Raw genomic sequence first — 22,501 nt, 5'->3', positions numbered from 1 at the left:
TGCTCTTATTATGTTCCACTATCATATACAAATTCATAATTTCTTTACGTACACTTTAAAATAACTAATAACGTTTACCAATATTTAATCTTAAATAATTACATGCAAATTTCATAAGTGTCCAATAATTCTTCTTTACAAAATCAATAAAATTGCATATAATTACTGCCCAGATAAATCTGGTTGTTTCACTACAAACATTTATTACAATGACATATCTGGTTGTATTTACTGCGCTATGAAACGTAAGTTTAATATCATTATATTACAGATGACAATTAACAAAGCTGATTAATAATAGATGTGAACAGTTTTCCAAAACATCCAACTTAACTAAGTTTACGATAATGTAATCTAATATATAACCTTTTTGTTTTAAATTGGCATCATCACACTTATAGCCAGTTGACTGCATACAAATATCTTTAAAATAAATAAATTATTCATTAATAATACCATCAATGCCAAGGGCTTTATTTCTTTTCAGGTTATGTATTACTGTTTCGATTTCTATATCAATTATCATGTTTAATAAACATACGGTCACGGAAACAAATTCCATGTGTTTCTGTTCTATTACAACTCAACATAATTTGGATCTAACAAAAACTTAGACACAACCAAACTATGATATGTTGTACGTTTCAGAGGACCAGTCTTTGCTGTTTGTGATCAGAGGATCATTGAATGTTTCTAACTACACAAGAGGAAGAAACACAATACAAGACAATGAGCCGTATCGGTGTTACACGGAATGCGGGGGCGGACCAGTGGGTTTACAGGTGATTTAATTAAGCACACACAGTTGTTATATAACGAATCCAGTATTCTTACACACCCGTTGGTGAGAACACCATGCTTTATTTTTGATAACACATAGTTGTGTATACACGTACGCGTATTAACAATTTCATAGTCTATGGGCCAACATATCGAAACCATCCCCCCCTCCCCCCTTAGGGATTTTCGGTCACCATGTTTTTCAGTTAGCCAGAACCCTCAGCGATCATAATCTGCTTGTTTGCCATAAAATTGATGGTGGGGGTGGGCGCCAGGGCTGTTGCCATGGCAACACAGTGATGAACCATTGGACTTTCAGAAAATGACATATTTATGTAACCAAGCAACCTCAAAACACAAAATAAGTGTCTATATATAGTTTTGAAGCTGTCTAGTTGATTCCAATCACGACCTAGGTAATTTAAGGTCAAGCCAATTTGTCTCCTTTTAGTATCCATCCGTGATCGTTTTCTGACTTTGGCACGACTGGACATGCCGTATTAGCTTGGTTCCAAATGAGAGCCTGGTAGTTAGCACGTACAACATGCATCCTCAACGAGAGTCTTCAGGGTGGAAGCAAACTCAGGTCGATACCACTCTTGCTGGATAGTAGGTGGTCCTTTGGTGTGTACCGTGTCATGAACATAATATATGGGAGCTTATTCATGTCCTTAACGCCTGATCTTGCCCCATACAAAAGACATGTGAATGCCTCCAAATCATCAAACTATTCTGGAGTAAGAGTCAGGGTTGTACCGAAAGTTGTGAAGACTGGAATATATTGTGGTTTTTTTCGCAGCACACGCAGGGGTCCCGGCTTGCCTTTACGCACAACTGAACTGATAGAATCACAGCCAGTTAAGGCATGCAATGAGAGCAATGCATTGTTAAGATCGTTGCCAATGCCCTGGACTGCTGATTTGATGTCAATCAACCGTCGCTTGTCTGCAACACCAGTGTCCATGATTAGTGGTATTCTGATATTCTGTGAATACTTCATAAGCAACAGGAACACATCTGTATCAGGTGACCGAACTATGATGGCACTTGATTCAGTGCAGTGTGTTGCAATATGACAGCAGTGAAGAATAATGCGGGTGTCAGCCTCCTCCTGAAAAAGACGATCAAGGTTTTGCTCAGAAACTGTTAATTGGTTCCATGACCATAGGAAATGAGGTTAATGTCCAATATAGCAAAAAAGCCAAATTCAGAAAACTTGTCCACTGTCAAGCAAAATCGCAAATGGAAGGAATGGATCCAGAAGTATGATGCGTACAAGGCGAAGTTGCGTGCTGGTGAAAAGGGTAAAACACCACAGTTCTGGATAGGTTACATGGATAAGGCATGGCTTCTGATGTGTTTCCTGCTGGCTACAAAGGCCAATGATATCACCCTGCACATGGCCTGTCTACATTCAATGTGTCCTCTCGTTTTTAGTCAAGAGAAGCCAAACTATGCAAGGTATACATCACTGTACTTGAACGTACTTCTAAACCTTCCACACACACACATCCTGGTGCTATGGAGCTTCTTGAGAAGAATGGAATGAGTGAGAATCGGTCCGAGATTCCTAACTCTCGCAATGCTGTTGACATAACAATAGAGCAAACCTACAACCGCCATGCCAGTGGGCATGGTCCTGGAATCATTGACTTCAGTCGTAACTTGGCATCATATCACAGGTGGAGCAGCACTCGGCATGCAAGAGCTAGATATCTACAGGCACCTCTTGATTCTGCTGGCATCGGGGATGATGAAATGAGCAACCACAAAGATGTCAACCGATCAGAGATTGTAAAAGGGGAGGTTGCCGTGCACAAGATGATCATTGCCTTCACTGACTGTGATTCTATCAGTTTATTTGTGCGTAAAGGCAAGGTGGGACCCCTACGTGTGCTGCAGAAAAACTCACAATATATTCCTGTCTTCACAACTTTAGGTACAACCCCGACTCTTACTCCAGAACAGTTTGATGATTTGGAGGCATTCACATGTCTTTTGTATAGGGCAAGATCAGGCGTTAAGGACATAAACAAGCTCCGATATACTATGTTCATGACACGGTACACACCAAAGGACCACCTACTATCCAGCAAGAGTGGCATCGACCTGAGTTTGCTTCCACATTGCAGATCCTCGTTGAGGATGCATGTTGTACGTGCTAACTATCAGGCTCTCATTTGGAACCAAGCTGATATGGCATGTCCAGTCGTGCCAAAGCCAGAAAATGGTCACGGATGGGTACTAAAAGGAGACAAATTGGTGTACTAATGGTCAGAAGATAAAATGCTTCCACATGATCTGGTAGATTTGGTACTGGAACAGGTTGATGACGAAAAGGATAGTGGAAATGACTACTACAACATTCAAGAGGACATATTTGATGATGACAACGAAGACGATGGTGATGGTGTTAAGATTTGATTGACATTCCAGAAACACTGAATACTAGACACATGTAGTAAACATTCACTTTTTCTAAAGGAAGTCATAAAATTAGTTTGCCCTTGATCATGTGTGATATGTTTGATGATGGTCATGATGATGTAAGAGGATATGTTTGATGACGACGACGACAACGACCATGTTTAACCGGTAATTCAGGAACACTGAATATTTAAACACATAGCAAAACATTCATGTTTGCCACAAAGTCATATATTTAGATTGACCTTGATCGTGAGTAATGACCGTGACCTTAAATTACCTAGGTCATGATTGCAATCAACTAGACAGCTTCAAAACTATATATATATATAGACACTTATTTTGTGTTTTTAGGTTGCTTGGTTACATAGATATGTCATTTTCTGAAATTCCAATGTTTCATCACTGTGTTGCCATGGCAACAGCCCTGGCGCTTACCCACACCATCAATTTTATGGCAAACAAGCAGATTATGATAGCTGAGGGTCCTGGCTAACTGAAAAACATGGTGACCGAAAATCCCTAAAGGGGGGGGGGGGGATGGGGGGGTCTTGGTGGCCCACAGACTATCAAGACATACGACTGGCTGCTCCTAGGTGATAACCAGGGCCCCGTTCCACGAAACGATCTTAGCCCTAAGATTACCTTAAGTGCATAACTACCCTATGCACTTAAGTTGATCTTAGGGCTAAGATCGCTTCGTGGAACGGGGCCCTCTTCACCAATGCTGTACACCCAATAAAAAAATCAGGGTGGAAATCGAGTACACTGTGACGTATAGTTAACCTGGGAATCATGTGTCTGTGACGCGTAAGTCAGCTATATGTGCAAGTTCTGCAAATAACGTTTTAGTCGAAAAAGATGTTAAAATTTGCTTAAAACCTGGGTGTTTTTTTTCGGGATATGTAAGAAATAGCATAATACATTCGTGTCTGTTAGATACAATTTATCTCACAACTCGTTGTTTAAAAACGTATCAAACTCGCTTTCGCTCGTTAGATACATTTCAAAACAACTCGTTGTGAGATAAATGGTATCTAATGGCCACTCATAAATTATTCTCGATTTATCGATGAAGTGACCGATGATGCCACTTGGAAAGATCATATATGTTTCCTATATACAGGTCAGGAAGAATGTATGGCCCTGGACCCCGTTCCATGAAACAGTATTAGCGCTAAGATCATCTTAAATGTATAACTACCTTATGCACTTAAGGTGAACTTAGTGCTAAGATCACTTCGTGGAACGGAGCCCGGGGATGGATGTGATCACCTGTAGAGAAAGCGCACGACAGTGCGTCATGTAGCGGTCACAACCTTGTTACAATGTCTATTTGACTGCTTTGCGCAGATATTAGAATAGTGATACCTGCCTCGGTGGTGTCATGGTTAAGCCATCTGACATAAGGCTGGTAGTTACAGGGTTCGCAACCCGGTACCGGCTCCCACACAGCGTTAACTTTTAACGACTCAATGGGTAGGTGTAAGACTACTACACACTCTTCTCTCTCACTAACCACTAACCAACTAACAACTAACCCACTGTCCTGGACAGACAACCCATATAGCTGAGGTGTTTACCCAGGACAGCGTGCTTGGACCTTAATTAGCTATAAACACGGAAACACGTTGAAGTTAATGAAGAATAGTGATTATAGTATCGCCTTTAACGGCAACTTTCTACATATTTTTTTCTGAAGACATAAATCTGAAGACATAGAAAATGTTTGACATCCAATTCGTAACGATTTATTCAATGTGATCCAGTGATATCGATTAAAAAAATAGTGAAAAAAGTGAAAAAGAAAGAAAAAGATAAAATAACAAAACAACTATGTCAGAATTATTAATATTTTGCACCTAATAAGGAGATAAGGAAAGTTATTACACGCAACTCTGCTACATATATTACAATAAGTAGCTAATAAGGAGATAAGGACAGTTATTACACGCAACTCTGCTACATATATTACAATAAGTAGCTAATAAGGAGATAAGGACAGTTATTACACGCAACTCTGCTACATATATTACAATAAGTAGCTAATAAGGAGAAGTCAATATTCTAGGCTGAACTACTGCGTGCATGTACTTTTATATGCCTTCCGTTTGACTTTGAATACTGGTTCACTATGCTCCACAACTGTAAAAAGGTTTTCTCACGCACTCTGGATCACGTCGGTATTTATTTATTTATAGACCATTTATTTACAGAAAAATACACATGGAATGCATATAATTAATAATACACGAATCATGTAGCTCGTTATACTTCACCAGTCTCAAAGTTCAAATCCAACATTGATATCTATGGCATTAGCAAATTATTACAGGTTGCACTGTACTAATTATAATGCCATCGGTTACAATGTTAACGTAAGTGGTAAAAATACTTTATGCAATATATGATAACTATGAACCATACATAAGAATACTATACCTCCCCAATGTATTAACTGAATAAATAGCTAATTCTGTATATAACAGGATGTTTTACAACACCCAGAAAGGTACATGGTTGTGCAGATATACCATACATGTTTCAAGCACAAGGATACGTAACAAAGTGGTACTGGGATGTGTAGTATGTATATTTATTGCTAAAGTTTGGTTCATACGTTACACGTATTATTTTAATCGCATATACTAACTGCCACCTGTGGTATTCTATGTGGTATAGTGTAACCTGTAACAGTTTGCTAATGTTATAAACGTCTATATTGGGGTGGAACATCAAGAATGAATACACGAGCTATATTTAGCTTGTAATATTCGTTATATTAATTTTATCTATATTTTTCTGCAAAAATGTACTCCATCTTGAATTCAAAATGGTGGACTTATCCACGTAGTTCAGAGTGCATGAACAAACCTTTGTTTCAACAGTGGGGCATAGTGAACCGAAATTCAAAGTGCATACATGCGGTAGAGTATTTAGGGAAAAAAAAGCTTATAGAAACTATTTCATGTGCGTATAAATGATCTATTCTGATATATAAGTGACGTAATATTAAAATATAAGCATATTTGTACTTCAGTAGATATAGAGGTTATTACCAGATATCATATATTAGGAATGAAAATGGTATTTTGCAAGCCCCTGGCGAGCATATAATACATTATTTTTATTCCTAATATATGATATTGACGATACTGAAACACACGAAGGCAGTAATCTTTTTATCATATAATCTCAAGCTTAATACAACGTTTTTGTAAACTGTACACACAACTTTAATTCCATTCCGGCATTACTAAATATTCAAATGACGTAAGAATATGTGGCGCGGTGTCTTTTTGAATGGAAATGACATCAAACTCGATTCACGTCATTTTGGATGTCCTTACATCAAAATAAACTAGTGCATAACGTTTTTTTAATTTTCTGAACGCTGAACAGCTTTCAGTGTAAAATTGCTATTGAAATATTTTTATTTGATAACTATGAATGCATACGTCAATCATGGAGTGTCACCCAAGTATGTTTGCTTAAATGTCAATAAACCTAGTGCCGTGACGTCGACTAATTTACATCTAATTTGCAAAGTTATCAAATTCTTAAAGTATGTGATCTGAAAAATATCACATACTTTGATTGCACTGAAAATGTAAGATATTATATGATAAACATAACTACTAATGTCATGCAAAAAGTACTTTTTATCCATACTTATTGCATAAAACTGGACATGACATCACAGATCGATCCGAATTCTTTCCAAAATAAAATGTTTGCTTGCTTACTCAACACTATAAAACTGCTGGGTTTAAAACGTATATCTTTTGATGACATGTATAACGGGATATTTTTGTGTCCCCCCCCCCCCCCCCCACCCACCCCGCACGATAGGTCGATGTTGCCAACTAACTAGTATCAAGTCGGCTTAATTATGTCATGATTTTCTAAAACATATAACCTGGTACTTGTATCAATGTTCAAAAATATTGTTTAATATATACACGTTTTTATTTCCAGGGCAAATATTGTTATTGTTTGAGCGGGGATATTGCTATAACGAAGCACGTTGAAGAAGTCCGATGTCCTGGGTCGTATGATCAGTTCTGTGGAAGTGACACGACAATGTCCGTTTATGAACTGAGTGCGATTTACATATTTAACTACAAATAAACCATTTAGGTTGAAACAATGCAATAAAACTACCAAAACAGTTCGTTTATATGCATGAGGGTATAATTACATACGCACACGCACGCACAGACACAGAGAGAGAGCGAGAGAGAGAGAGAGAGAGAGAGAGAGAGAGAGAGAGAGAGAGAGAGAGAGAGAGAGAGAGAGAGAGAGAGAGAGAGATATTCAGACATAGGAAATTCGCTGCCGCCACAAATGTGAGATAGAGAGAAACAAGCAAATATATATTTTCTTTTGTTTACTTTTTTTTTTTTTAAAGTGACATGTTAACACATAAATTACTTGTTTTTGCAGATATTCCTGAACGTTTACCGTTTGTTCCTACTAATTATGCCGCATGTGGTTATTTATCTGGTTATTGGAAAGCTAATGGCGCCGATCTTTTCGAGCTGAAATTTGACACAAGCTGCTCTTCCTATTTGACGAATTATGCATGTCCAGGTATGTTATCTCGAAACTAAACTGTTCGTCAAGCGTACAACGTAATGTGATGATATTATTAGGGTTGGGCGAAGTATGAAACGTTTCTGGAGCAGAGTTGTTTCTGTGGCCATTTTGTCTGTAGAATCCAAATCTGATTGAATTTTTGACCTATCATAATGTTTCATATCGGTTAATGGCAAAAATTCAAAATGGCGGTTGAAAAGTATCATTTTTTCACAACATTATATGTATTTTGAATATACTGTAGCTTTTAATATATGATATCTTTTGTTTTTCAGGATCATGAGCTCATATATGATGCCACTAATTTAATATGAGGCATGAATATCAAAATTTACCGTCAAAGTGACCCGTAATTTATGAATATATTTACTGTATAACACATAACTATAGGACAGAAACAACGAGAACTTCAACCAATTTGTACATCTAGGATCTTGCACCTGGAAGAATGGATATAACATATTAACAGGGCTTCTAGATTATGGTAGCCCCACTCGCATGGCTAGTGATATTCGATGTTGGTCAAGTCAATAACTACTATTGCCATGCCCGATGGCTAGTGAATGTTTTTTGTTAAATGTTGCAGTTACGTCTATTTTGTAAATATGAATATCCTGCTCCCCCCAATGTTAGTTTTTTTAAGCTCTGTATCTCCCTCTTTAGGTAACATATCTGATTATTATTAGTAGTAAAATTGTATTAAGTAAAGTAGGGTTAGTGAATTTTTAATCATTGCTAGTAAAGTTTACAAATCTCTGATCCCATGGCTAGTGGATTTTGTAAAAATTCTAGAAGCCTTGATATTAATCAAAATTAATATGACTCTATAAACAGCAACAGGTAACCTTGCCAGTAAATATCGAATACCCATGATTCAAATCACATTTTGGACATCATATATGAGACCAACACCCTGAAAAATACATGAAATAATATATTACAACACCTAGTATATTAACAATAAACCTAACGCTACAGAATTGTCGTTTGTGGCAGCCATTTTGAATTGTTGCCATTAACCGATATCAAATATCCTGTTACGTCACAAATTCCATCGGATTCGGATTCTACGGGCAAACTGGCCATAGAAAGAACTCTGCAAACTTAACGTTTAAGAACAAAATTAAAGTTTGCCTCGCGCCTCTTATGTGTGACGTTTATCTAGACCAGGGAAATCCCGTTGCACGTGCGTTTTAACACATAGAAGACGACTCACACGTAAGTGGATACATTTGTTGCCTCATCAAATTTCATGTAGTAAATGTACATGTAATTAACAGCGAAGTAATATACACAAAAATAATGTATTAAAGAACATTATGAAATCAAACAATAATTTCGTTCTTCATAGATTTCCTTGCAATCATTAATTCAAATTAGGGATGCTTTTAGCCTATGTGAAGTGGCGAGTTGCGCACTATTGGCCCTCGGTTTCATGCAACACAATTTCCCTTGAATCAAACAGTATAATATTTTCGTGTTTACCCTAACACATTAACAGAAATGAACATATATATATATATATATATATATATATATTATTATATATATATATATATATATATATATATATATATATATATTTAAGAGGACAGTACTTAAACTATTATATTTATTTGACATTTGTCAGTCAACACATTTGCAGATTGCAGTTACTTTAAAAATAGATCATTTTATTCTTTGGATTTAAAGGTATACTGTTACAGATTTAAGAACCTTATTTCTCTAAAAATGAATAATAAATGAAAATTACATTAACATTTCGAAACCAAATCTAGCTATCGCATCACCATAACTTAACCACGATGGAGTGAAATCCATGTCAACCCTGTTGACAATATTAGTTTTTGAATTATAGACCATTGCCATAATTCAATTATTTTTATGAAGTATCATTAATAAGTGGAGTATGGTGGCTACGAAGATGGTTGAATAAAGTACATTTAGGGACAAATCAAATTAATATATTTTTAGGTAATACTTTGTTAGGCCATTTAATAGGTCAATGGTCTGTGACAATATGCCTTTAACAGGGAAAATGGATGGATGGGGTCCAATTTATAAAAGACACCGAACATACGAATATGCATTATGTTATATATACAGCTATCGAAGAAATATCTCCTAGTATCCGGCTGCCACCTACCAGACACAAATAAATGCAACAAGTTTATACGTTAAACATTTGATATGTTGTTTGATGTTTTTGATGCACCTACTTCACACTGCACCCAACCCTTGGATCAGTGATTGTTTAAAAGGAACAAAATCACTAACATATCCAATGGCCATTATATATGAAACATTTTGCCACTGACATTTGTACTCATTTGTTGGTATTATTGACCCCTCAATAACACAGAATATGATTTCCATTAAATTGTAGAAATGAGCAGCATACTCCTGGAGCTAATAATATAATTATACAGTATCATGAATTTTGTTTCCCATAGAACACGCGTTTACAGGCAATAGACGCAAATGCGTCAGTGGAGTGTGCATATCATATGGACAGGAAACGTGGGAAGATGCGATGGACGCATGTGGGAACAAACTGATTAAGCTGACTACTAATGCCACGCAGGCACTAAAAACGCTTATTTCAAATTGGTACGACATATACGACACATACTGGACAGACCACTGGGTTGGGCTCGAGCGACACGTGACGAGGAAATGGATCAATGGTAATATGAAACGCTTTGTCTCTGTTTCTTTGTTCTGACTAACATTCAAACTGAACTACTATATTTGTGGGATTATTTTTAGTTATAAATATTTATGGCTGAAACGTCAAACGTAATGAAAAATATTACATTTGATGCATTTTAAGAAGTATCACAAAATGTATCAATATATTTTATGTATGTCGGATTTTACTATTATATACATAAATATTGACACAGTGGGAAGAGAATAATAAAATCCTTTTTATCAGGTCTCACAAATTGTGTCATGCTATTACTGGGATTCGAACCTGTGGCACTGAATCGCCCGCACCTTGCAGACTTGCACGATAAACTCTAGACTATCGATACTAATATTATAAAAATTCTCTATAACTGTATGCGTAGAGTCTGCAAACTATAGAGTCTATCCCTCTTATGTGCATGGAACAGTAGAGAAACCTGGCACTGGCTAGTATGGAGGTAGTACTAAACAAAATAACTTCCGGCTGGGTCAAAGTTCGAGGTGCACCGAACTTTTGATAGAGAAGTTAAAACCACAAGTCCACTGATTGGTGATAAATGTGAGTCTGTTGGTTGTAAAAAAAATAGATTCATCTAGGCAACAACATGTTTGCAATTTTATTTCATCTAGTGCCACTGTGTCAAGTAGTTTTGTGCTCGAAACATGTATGGGGTACCTGTAAAGAAAAGTACTCACATTTTGTGCGAAACTAGGAACCATTTTCTTCAGTTAAGACATTGAAGTAGGGTTTATAGTACTGATATTTATGGGTCATAGTTTGGTTGATATATTACAAATAGTGTTTTTAAACACAAACGTTAACATGATCGCCGGTGGAATTTTATTTGGTATAGTACAACCGGTAATGTCAGGTTTGACCATTACATATAAAGATACTAAAGCACTGGCGCAGAGGATATTTAAATGCGTTTTGGCCTCACCTGTATGTTGGTATGTATGTATGTATGTATGTGTGTGTGTGTGTGTGTGTGTGTGCGTGTGTGTGTGTGAGTGTGTGTGTGCGTGTGTATGTGTGTGCGTATGTATATGTCTGAATGTAGTATGGATGTTTATTTGTGTAGGCAATGTAGACGTGTATGCGTGTGTATATAGAGAATTCGTCACGAATGTTTTTAACATGGGAAATATCAACCGAGTCTACGTTAATCGGTATTTGTCGAGGCGCATTAAAAAACACGAGTAGCGAATACTATTTATCCTATAATACTTCTAAAATAACATTTTAATTCGATATTTAGTAAATTAATGTTCTGAAGTCGCCTCACCGGTAATATGACGTTATCGTGATTAGCACAAATGTAGTTTGACGTCACGCACTTCAACTAAATTTCATCAAAATGTTACGCTCAGGTATATCATGTTGTTATTTAAATATTTGTACTAGCGTAAATTTCATTTTATTTCCCAAATATTTTTTTTCGTACGTACGCAATTATTTGAAGACAGAATCAAGTTTGGGCTTCTTACAAACATTAAGACGACCAGAACACATTGAATATACAGACACTGATATTGTAAACAAGAAAATATATTTAATATGTAAGTTTAATCGTAAAAATATTTTATTAGTCGGAAACATTTTACAATGCAGCAAACTCAGGAATGTCCCTTTAAAACATATAAGTTGCATTCGTAGTTTTAATAAATATACAAACAGATATGCAGAAATACATTTATGTTAAAACATATACGGACCATATATTTTTGGCAAGTATCTGTAAAGAGAGTTTTGCCAGCAGACGCCGTGACAATCATGTGACTTCAATAACAAAATAGCAGTACAGCTGAGAACAGACAAAAATAGTTTTTAAAAATACGTTTTCTTTTAAATAAGAGTCTTCGAAAATCATAGAAAAGGGATTTTAAGAAATGTGCAGTGTTTATGAGTGGGTTAAGTTCGAGATTGCTTTCTTTGCTCGTTTAAACCTTATTTTTACGAACATTTCTGTGAATGTGAAAGACATTTGTTTACTTTCCCCATGCAAAAGTCAACAACATCAGAAATCTTCAAATGTACGTACCCTTGAGCACAAACGATGAAACCACCGAAACAGGGTCACGGACGATACAGGTCTTGTTGGTTGTAAACAAATGACCCACTGACAGCAAAACATTATTAAAATAATTAATAATGGTAAATATCAAATGGGTCAGTGGCATGCATATTAAGTCTAGGATAAATGTCTGAATGTAATATGTATGTATGTGTGTGTGTATGTATGTATGTATGTATGTGTGTATGTATGTATGTATGTATGTATGTATGTATGATATTTGGAGATGTGTGTATGTACATTGTAACTGTGTGAATGTATGTATGCGTTCTTGTAGGTATGGGTGTATGTATTTTGGTATGTAAACACGCATTGATGCATGCATATAATTGTTACTAGTCCCCTACTGTCTGTCCGTCTGTCTGTCCAACATAGTACCATGTACTGTTACTGATCAAGTTTAACTTTCATGGTGATTTACCCACTTTACATAGAGGTTTGGCCCTTGAATTTAAGAGATACGAACAATTGTTGGGTCCAGTAGGGGACATGTATTGCTTTAGCAGTACTCTCAGAATGCTTGTTTTAATTGTATTGCGGATTGTATAAATAAATTACTTTTTTTTTGTTTTCTTTTGGTGTAATTATGCAAATGCCCCCCACCTTTGTTCTAAATATGTACAATAAATTACTTGTCCGGGATCCATTACGTTGTTTAACCCTCTCGAGGATTTATTCCCACGGATGTATTTGCATTTGTATCTGAACCTAGTCTCTGTTACGTTATTTTTACAATTAATATGCCACACTTATTTCCCAGGTACGGATATACCGGATAAACGTATTGAGGGACATGACACTAAACCCAAATGCATCGCTGTGTACAAATCTTACTATGGAGGACGTATACATATAAAACATGTACGGCTATCATGCTGGAGGAAGCTGAAGGCTGTTTGTCAAATATGTGAGTTTAATATCAAAGGTTCAGAAGATTGTATCTTCTAGTATTCAATCATCATCATATGTTTTACTGCGGTACATTAATTTTTACTATATTTTATTTTGTCAATATATATATTGGGCTTTTATTGTTGTAATGAGACAGTAGCCACCAACGACAATGCACATAACAATAACAATAATAATAGCAACACAAACAGGAAATTATTATTCGTTTAACAAGACGTCAAAACATTTTAAATTACGGCAGTTTGGTATGTAATATATGCTTATTGTACCACTTGGTGGGGTGGGGGTGGGTGGAAAGGGAAACCCACTGCTGTCATAGACTGTTCCTATCGTTAAAGAAATGATGAGTTTGTGCATGCAATTTACCACAGACAGGACAATACATACCACGACCTTTGAACGGAAAAAGAAAAAAGTATTATACTGAGCGTATTTGACCCTGCTCCCCAACGCACCTGAGGCGAAAGCTCTACCATTCAGCTACATGTACATGCCGCCATAAACATAAAAGATCCCAAATGTTGAACACGTTTGTTGTATTGATTAAGCTGAAGATGAATGTAAACTCGCTGGTTGGGTGTTGGTAATTAAAGTATATTGACAAATTAAAGTTTATTTTGTTTAACGACACCACTAGAGCACAGTGATTTATTAATCATCGGTTATTGGATGTCAAATATTTGATAATTGTGACTCATAGTCTTAAAGAGGAAACCCGCTACATTTTTCCATTAGTAGCAAGAAATATTTGTTTAAAGGAAACCATCCCACAGATAGGATAGCACATACCATGGACTTATACACCAGTCATGATGCACTGGCTGGAACGAGAAATAGTCGAATGGGTCTAGTAGACCCAGTTTACTGACGGCAATTGATGCCAGACCTGCCGCGCATTAAGCGATGGCTTTACCACTGGACTACGTCCTCCCTCACTGCCTAATACAGAACACGTACAGTGTGGTTTATGTCAATATTTCAGACACACCAAAAACAACAACGGTGTCTATCGTAACGTCAGCCAAAGTGCATTCAACATCTCCTGCGATGTCTACAACAACGCCTGTCGTGTCTACCGAGACGAGTAGTTCCCAATCAGGCCAGACAGGAAACATAAAGTCTACACAGGCAATAGCTGGAACAACTGAATCACAGAGACAGATGAGACCGAAAAGTGATTCTAGTAGGTCACAATCGCATAAAACGTCATGATCAGTTTGTGTCAAAGTCGATCTGATGAGAAATGCCAAGACTCATATAAAACGTATCATTAGGTGTTAAACTGACGCCAGCTCAAACATACAAAACAATTTCCAAAGTAAATGAATGTTTCGTGTAAAGTGCCCCAGTAAAGGCACATTTTAATTAGATGTATGAAGGGAATAGTGTTTATATTAATATATCCGATAGTTAATAAATGTTTTTTTTAAAAACGCAATCATTTTTTAATAGTATTTTTTTTCGGAAACGCCTCGATGTAAAACACTTGACAGATGACAAGAGAGCTATTTTTAGCATATGATACGCAAAAAGGGGTTATCCCATCAGATTGTATGTTTATAATATGTAGATTAACTCTCACTTTCAATAAACTCTTGACTGTTAATATTTGTAGGAAGATAAATACGCGGATGCTAAAGTAAGCGATCGTTAATAGTAACTGGCAAAGGTAGAACTGCACATGTAGTGACTGTTCCAGTAGTTACCTTTATCGTTTTGTCAACAACAAAAAACAAAAACAACCCTTAACACCCCACCAACAAAGAAAGAAACGTAACCTTTAAAATCTGATGGTATTTACACGGAATGGTTTGGCAAAGGTCACGTGAGTTGGTGAGTGTTTAATACATAGAGGATATTTCATGTTTTGTTTTTTTTGGTCAAATATGATTTATATCTCATCGAGTGGAGTGAAGTTTGCAATCATATCTCACGAGTCGCGCTTGCACGATGTGTGTGACATAATTGCAAACTTCACGAGTTGAGATATAAATCATTTTTGATAAAAAAACCCATGAAATTTTCTATTTATTATATCACTTTTGGCAATTGAACTTTATTTTTAAAATGCCAGCAGCAAAATAGGTCCGGCTTTCTTACAGTGAAGATAACTCTTTCTACAGTGACGATAACACATTTTAGAGTGAAATAGTGAAATTTTCACTCTAAAATATGTTATCGTCACCGAGTAACTGATAACACTTTTATTTCATTGATATTTTAAGATATTTCTTTTATATGAGATGTAATATCATTATATAGTCGTGTTTGTTTTTTACATAAACGAATTGTAAATGTTATATGTTGTAATAATTTTTAAAGTTAATTTGCCTTCAAGATAGTTCTCTATAATATCTACAGTTTTATTTTCTTTTTACTGGACTATAAAATGGCAGTCCTCCCAGAGTTCCATTTGGTGAACAACAGATCTTCTATGTTAAAAGTTAAAGTTTGTTTTGTTTAACGATACCACTAGTGCACATTGATTTATTAATCATCGGCTATTGCATGTCAAATATTTGGTTAAATACCTTTTTTCCATTAGTAACAAGGCATCTTTTATATGCACCATCCCACAGACAGGATAGCAGTCGTGGTGCACTGGCTTGAACGAGAAACAGCCCGATGGGCCCACCGACGGGGATCGATCCCAGACCGACCGCGACTCAAACTAGCGTTTTACCACTAGGCTACCTCCCACCCCTGTGCAATGTAGTCAAAACTATAGTCGTGGTTACATACCCAACAACTCTATCATTAATTCTTTAGGAATCAGACTTGTGCAGAGATACCGTATTGAATACACTAGTGGCATATGCATAATTGCCATTCATGTTACGGCTTCTATATTAACACATTCATTTTTTCTCTCTTTTGTTTGGGTTATTACTGGTGAGTAGTTTAACGCATATTATCGTAATTGTTTTTTAGGGTGAATTACCTTTGTTATTAATGTGTGGTTAGTTACATACAGATTATTATACGAGTTTGAGTGTCGTAATGATTTAACGAAACGAGTGTCACCATTCTTGTATTGCCCGAACAAGAGCGAGGTAATACATGCATCCTGGGACGAGTTTCGTAAACTCTACGATTCACACGCGAGTGTAATAATGTATTTATTATTAATATTAACTATAACATTTTTTTTTTATGAATAACAAGCTAGGGCCATGCCAAAACGTTTCAAACGTAAATAAGGAGACGACAAAACGACGTCATTTTCCGAAATGACGTAATTTTGATAAGCGTTTACACAAAGCTCAGACTGTGGAAGCTGCATTATGTTATGATGTCGCTTCACAATATTGCATCATTCGTTGTGCACATGAAATAATTATGACGTGTCATACTGGTTATATTTCCCTGTATATCTTAAACTATGTGGATACTAATTATAGAATATTAAACGAGCTTCCATTTCGTATCATGTTTATGTCCCGAGTGAAATAATGTTTAATTGTCACGAGCTTTAACGAGTGACAATGGAAATTATTTCGCGAGAGACATAAACGTGATACGAATTGGTAGCGAGTTTAATATCCTATTTATTACCCATAATCGATCTTAATTTACATTACTTAGCTCGTTTGGTTGACGTTCCTGTAAGGTTGTAGTGCGCCAATCGATGACGTCATCATATGACGTTGAAGTGTTACGTCCCACTTGGCGTTCTAGTGGGACGTATCACTTTGATATGTACCAAGACATTTTTAACCATATGGGTAATAAATATGAAGAACTTCACATACGTTGTTTTCGCTTCCTATTTATTGCACGAGTTTATTTTGCTCAAGAATATATGTTCTTTCGCATAATAAACTCGTGCAATAAATAGGAAACGAAAACAACGTATGTGAAGTTATGTATTTATTACATACCATCTTTTATTTTTTACAAAAACGGTTTTTAATTTAACGTCATAACAACACTTTGCTAAATCTATTATCAAAACTGCTTTCTTGGATTTGCTTAACGTTAAGAATCATATTCTGCGGCAGCCTTGTGTAATGTTTCAAATACGATGTGACGTAATTTGTAAATCATATATGACGTCAGTAAATAAAAGGCTCTTACATATGTGTAATACAAAATAAATTTATTACACGGTTTGAAAATGTCTTTATAACTATAGTAAGATTGAATAGGTATGTAATAAATAGAGATTATTACACAAGCTTGTGTGCCATGCTGATTTTACAAAACGACTGTCAGGATTCTTGTATTGCCTGAGCGAGTGTAAAATCAGTACGATTCACACGCGAGTGTAATAATCTTTATTATCCACATTATTTTTAATATATATATATATATATATATATATATATATATATATATATATATCTATATATATATATATTGTTTTACGAATAACAAGGACCATGTCAAAACGTTTCAAACGTAACTAGAAAGATATGACGAAATGACGTCATTTTGGTAAGCGATTACACTGAGCTGAGACTGGAGAAGCTACATTACGTTATGACGTCGATTCCCAAAATGACGTCATTCGATGTGCAAAAAAAATGATTATGACACATATGTGTCATACTGATTATATTTCCCTGAATATCTTGAACCATATGGATAATAAAATGAATTACGTTGAGCGCGATATTTGACTTGTATATTACTTTTAGTGTTATCTTTCATCTTGCAGACATGGTCTGAGTGCTATATGTTCGGTTTGAATTAAGTTACTAATGGGTATCGGATAACTAGTATTTAATCATACTTTTACCTTTCATATTAAAGTACTAGTATTGCAATGCATACTAGTATCCATGACTAATATTTTAGGATACTCGTGCTTATAAGTCCAATCCAAACCACTTACTAAACATTCGTGTATTTGAAGGGCCTGGCAAGAATTAAACCAGTCGTGAATAAATCATTGCACATGCAATAAAATACCAAGGGTAAGGGGATTTCATATAGCATCATGCATTTCGTCGACGCTATATCAGTTATAGTTAAAATAAAAGTGATATCTTAAACAAAATTATGAACAGGGTATTATATAGGTTCATCAAAGATAATTATTAGTTTTAGTGGGGCACATTTACATAGTGATTATCACTACTAACGAAGGCAGGAAGATACTTTGTGCAGAAGGAATGCTCTTGTGTGTGGTTTCTCTAGCACCGACGTTACAAAAAAAGGTATTGTATTGCCAGGAATGTCTTTGAAATGAATTGGGAAAATACCTCAGCAACTCGTATACGAAAGAATAGGCGTTTTATCACCACAGCATACATTTTGCCATATGCACAATTGTACTACAACGTCAAAACCTGTTTACAAGTGTTTGCATAACAATTGTACGATTAATACATATTCATGTTTCCAGGTGGCATGATTGCTGGTGTTGCAGTGGGCATAATAGCACTGCTGGTTTTAGCTGGAGTTGTTGTTCTTATCTGGATGAAAAGGTATTACCTCAGTGAACTATTTTATCTAATAAATAAATAAATAAATGAAATAAATAAATAAATAAATATTCCCTCCTTCAATGATTTGAAAACAAAGAGCCAGAAAATATTTAATTATCTTTGTTTTTGTATGGCCTAATGACGATTTCTAGGAAACTGATTTTTTAAATAAATATAACAAATATATTTTAATTAATCAAAAATGTTTAATAATGTTATTTTGTTACTACGAACCGTCAGATGTGTTAACAGGCAAAATTATCAAGTCACATTTTCGTAAAATGGAGATTTTTTCATTATCCTAATATATCGACAACAGGGTTTTATTGTGATTTTGTGAGAAGGTTAAACTGATTAGGGTCCAGTAGTATGTAGGTTGAAAGTTTAAGTTTTCTTGGTTAAAGTCCTAGGTTTACAATTCACGGTAAAAAACCAACACGTGACTGTTTTAGCCAATAGCGGTCAAGTATCTGCACATTTTCGAACGTTTTGTTGATGTGCTATGCATGTGAACACATTCAAGCAGAATCAACTTTAAAATTATTTGTTTCAAAACTTTAAAATGTGACTTCGAACATTCTGCCAATGGACTATTCATATGCAAATGAGTTATTTGGCTTTGTGGTGATGTTGGTGTTTTTTTTCTTCTTCTAATGGAAGCTTATTTGATTGTTAAATGCCTATCTGAGCTGTTTTATTACTGACTTATAGTACACGTTTACAAAAGAAAAGAAAAGAGAAACAACAAAAACAAAAAACGTTTGTAGACATTCACACATACAGATATAGAAATTAGTATTGAAATTTTATTACGGTGTTTCATTGTAATGGTTATCCATACGTACATGCATATTTGTGTATTGTAGAAGCAAGAGATTTCTTTTCAAGTCCGCTAAACTGGATGATCAAAGAAGAGCTGCATCACCAGTCCATGCTACAACCTCAGTACCTAACACCTATGAGCAATATGACAACAATGCAAACAACAGAATCCAATATGAGTATGTCAATTTAAACTTGACATTTATATTTTAAATAGTGTGTGAATAACAACTAACCCATGTTAATAAGAATACGGTTATCAGATTTGTTTTATAATATTCCTGACAAAGTTTCATACTTACCATACGGTTTGCACCTAACACCTGCTAATTGCACACTATGTAAAACTACCATTCACTTTCATTTATTTTAGCTCAAATGCGTGCTCTATTGCATATATCATTGCTGAAAAGTCACGTGCACCGTGTGCATGAAATATGATGTTTTCGAGTTTTATGCGACCATATATTGTTTTATGATACAACGGTTCATTATTCCTCCATTTCCAAAAGCAATTGTCACGACGGGCGAATTGTATGCAGTTGATTTCGAATATATCATCAAACGTCTATATTTAAAAAAAATAAAATAATAATAATAAATAATTATATAGTAAAACAGAAGGGACAAAATATGACTAAGGATTTTTTTTAAATAATTTTATTCAAGTGGCTTTAGTATAATTGGCCACATTGTTAATACAGATTATTTTCTATTAGATAGTTAGTCTGCAGAAACACGTCCTTACCCACCTACTCTCAGATACCCAATTAATGTTCGCCAACCACGTGTACTGTTCGTTTCTGCCAAGACATAGTACGGGTATTAATTCACACCATTCGTTTTTATCAGCAATAATTGGAAGTCATGACTTTAATATGCTTAAAATTAATTTTCTGTGTTCTTTCTTCTTTTTTCCCTTTTTTTTGTTTGTTTTAGAAGTGTGGCATACTGTGCTCAGCCAAACACGAAAGCCTTGCGTGGTCCAATCGCTGTTTCATCCATCGACTACGACCTTGCTGCTGCAGATGACGCACTACAGGGAACTCGTGATTTAGCGGATCTACCCAATGGCGTCAGGCCACGTGATGACTACGAACTGGCGGGTCCAGATGACGCAAAGCCAGAAACGGCTTATGCAGCAGATTCGTCCAGTTACGCCTGTCCTGGTGATTACTTTGAACTGGAGGGTCCAGGTGACTCTGGACCAGAAACAGATGCCTATGAACTGGAATGTCCAGCAGAGAAAGCTTCTGATGAATACAACACTCTGCACGAGACACAGCGAGACAGAAACGTAGATCTAAGCTACAGCCACATTGGTGCAGCCGAGATAACTGGAGATCTGTACAACACGACAGAACCGGCACCACACGGACGGACGGACAATGAGACATACAGCCACATCAAAGGAGACAGATTTGAAGACGAGGATATGTACAACCATACGGACGGGTCAGATGACGTACCAGAGCTGTATGATCCAGAATACAGCCACATTGCTACACAGTAGATGTGTGTACGTGAGATAAAACATAGTTATACATGTTGCAAACCCCCCGACTAGACACATTCTGTAACAGATAAAACATTTATATTGATACAATCTGGATAATATATGTTTTGTAACTATGACCAACATAGGCCAAGCTAAGTATGTGACATATGATACACTGTGATACAGTTATATTGATACAATCTAGATAATATATGTTTTGTAACTGTGGCTAACATACGCCAAGCTTAATATATGACATATACATTGTAATACATTTATATTGATACAATCTAGACAATATCCTTTGCGAATACGCATTACCTACACAATAAGCAATTTTGTTACATAGAATACATTTATATTGATGCAATATAAATAATACTAGTTTATGTTCTGTGAATATGGCAAACTCACAGCCACATTCTTTGACAAAAGTATAAATTTATATTGATACATTCTAGATGATACAACTATATTATTTGTGAATATGGCAAACTCACAGGCACATTCTGCGACACAAGTGTAAATTTATATTGATACAGTCTAGATGATACAACTATATTATTTGTGAATATGACAAAGCTGTGGGCCAAGCCAATTTTGTGAAAAAGTAGAATATATTTATATTGATACAATCTGCTTAATACATGTTTTGTACAAGCAAACAATGTGACGGAGAATACATTTATATTGATACAATCTTTACAAGCATGAAACACACACACACACACACACACACACACACACGAACACACACACACGCACACGCACACGCACATATATATATATATATATATATATATATATATATATATATATATCACAATAATATTTTTTTGGTTGTAAATATCGCAATCCGTTTATATTGGGGGCGGGATGATAAAGCGCTCGCCTGATGCACGGTCCGGTTATTTCTCTTTCCCGTCAGTACACCACAACTGGTATATCAAAGGCCGTGGTATGTGCTATCCTGTCCGTGGGATGGACATATACAATATCCCTTGCTACTAATTGAAAAAAATTAGCGGGTTTCCTGTCTACTACTGTCAAAATGACATCCAATAGCCGATTATTAATACATCAATGTGCTCTAGTGGTGTCGTTAAACAAAACAAACACACCGTTTATATTGATACAAGCCAGATAATACATTTTGTAAATATAGCAGATCTACTAACAAATGTTTTTACAAAGAATATATTTATAACGAAACAATCTATAATCTTGAATATTACAGGGTGTATACTACCAAATCAAATCCCATA

At 35.6% G+C, this 22,501-nt stretch overlaps 1 protein-coding gene across 1 annotated transcript; it reads left to right on the top strand.

Moving 5' to 3' along the window:
- Window positions 1–238: 238 nt before the first annotated feature.
- On the top strand, window positions 239–22,233 carry LOC121392484. The gene is made up of 10 exons (XM_041523680.1): window positions 239–245; window positions 649–782; window positions 7,186–7,309; window positions 7,654–7,800; window positions 10,260–10,493; window positions 13,333–13,479; window positions 14,467–14,667; window positions 18,835–18,916; window positions 19,783–19,917; window positions 20,678–22,233. The coding sequence occupies exons 1-10, from the start codon at window positions 239–241 to the stop codon at window positions 21,249–21,251; spliced, it is 1,785 nt and encodes a 594-aa protein (XP_041379614.1). The 3' UTR covers window positions 21,252–22,233.
- The last annotated feature ends 268 nt before the right edge of the window (window positions 22,234–22,501 follow it).

Source organism: Gigantopelta aegis, unplaced genomic scaffold, assembly GCF_016097555.1.
Source record: "Gigantopelta aegis isolate Gae_Host unplaced genomic scaffold, Gae_host_genome ctg3915_pilon_pilon:::debris, whole genome shotgun sequence".
In the NCBI taxonomy this organism is placed as follows: domain Eukaryota; kingdom Metazoa; phylum Mollusca; class Gastropoda; order Neomphalida; family Peltospiridae; genus Gigantopelta; species Gigantopelta aegis.
The sequence above is the reverse complement of the archived record's forward strand: the minus strand, read 5'-3'. Positions and strand labels throughout refer to the sequence as shown.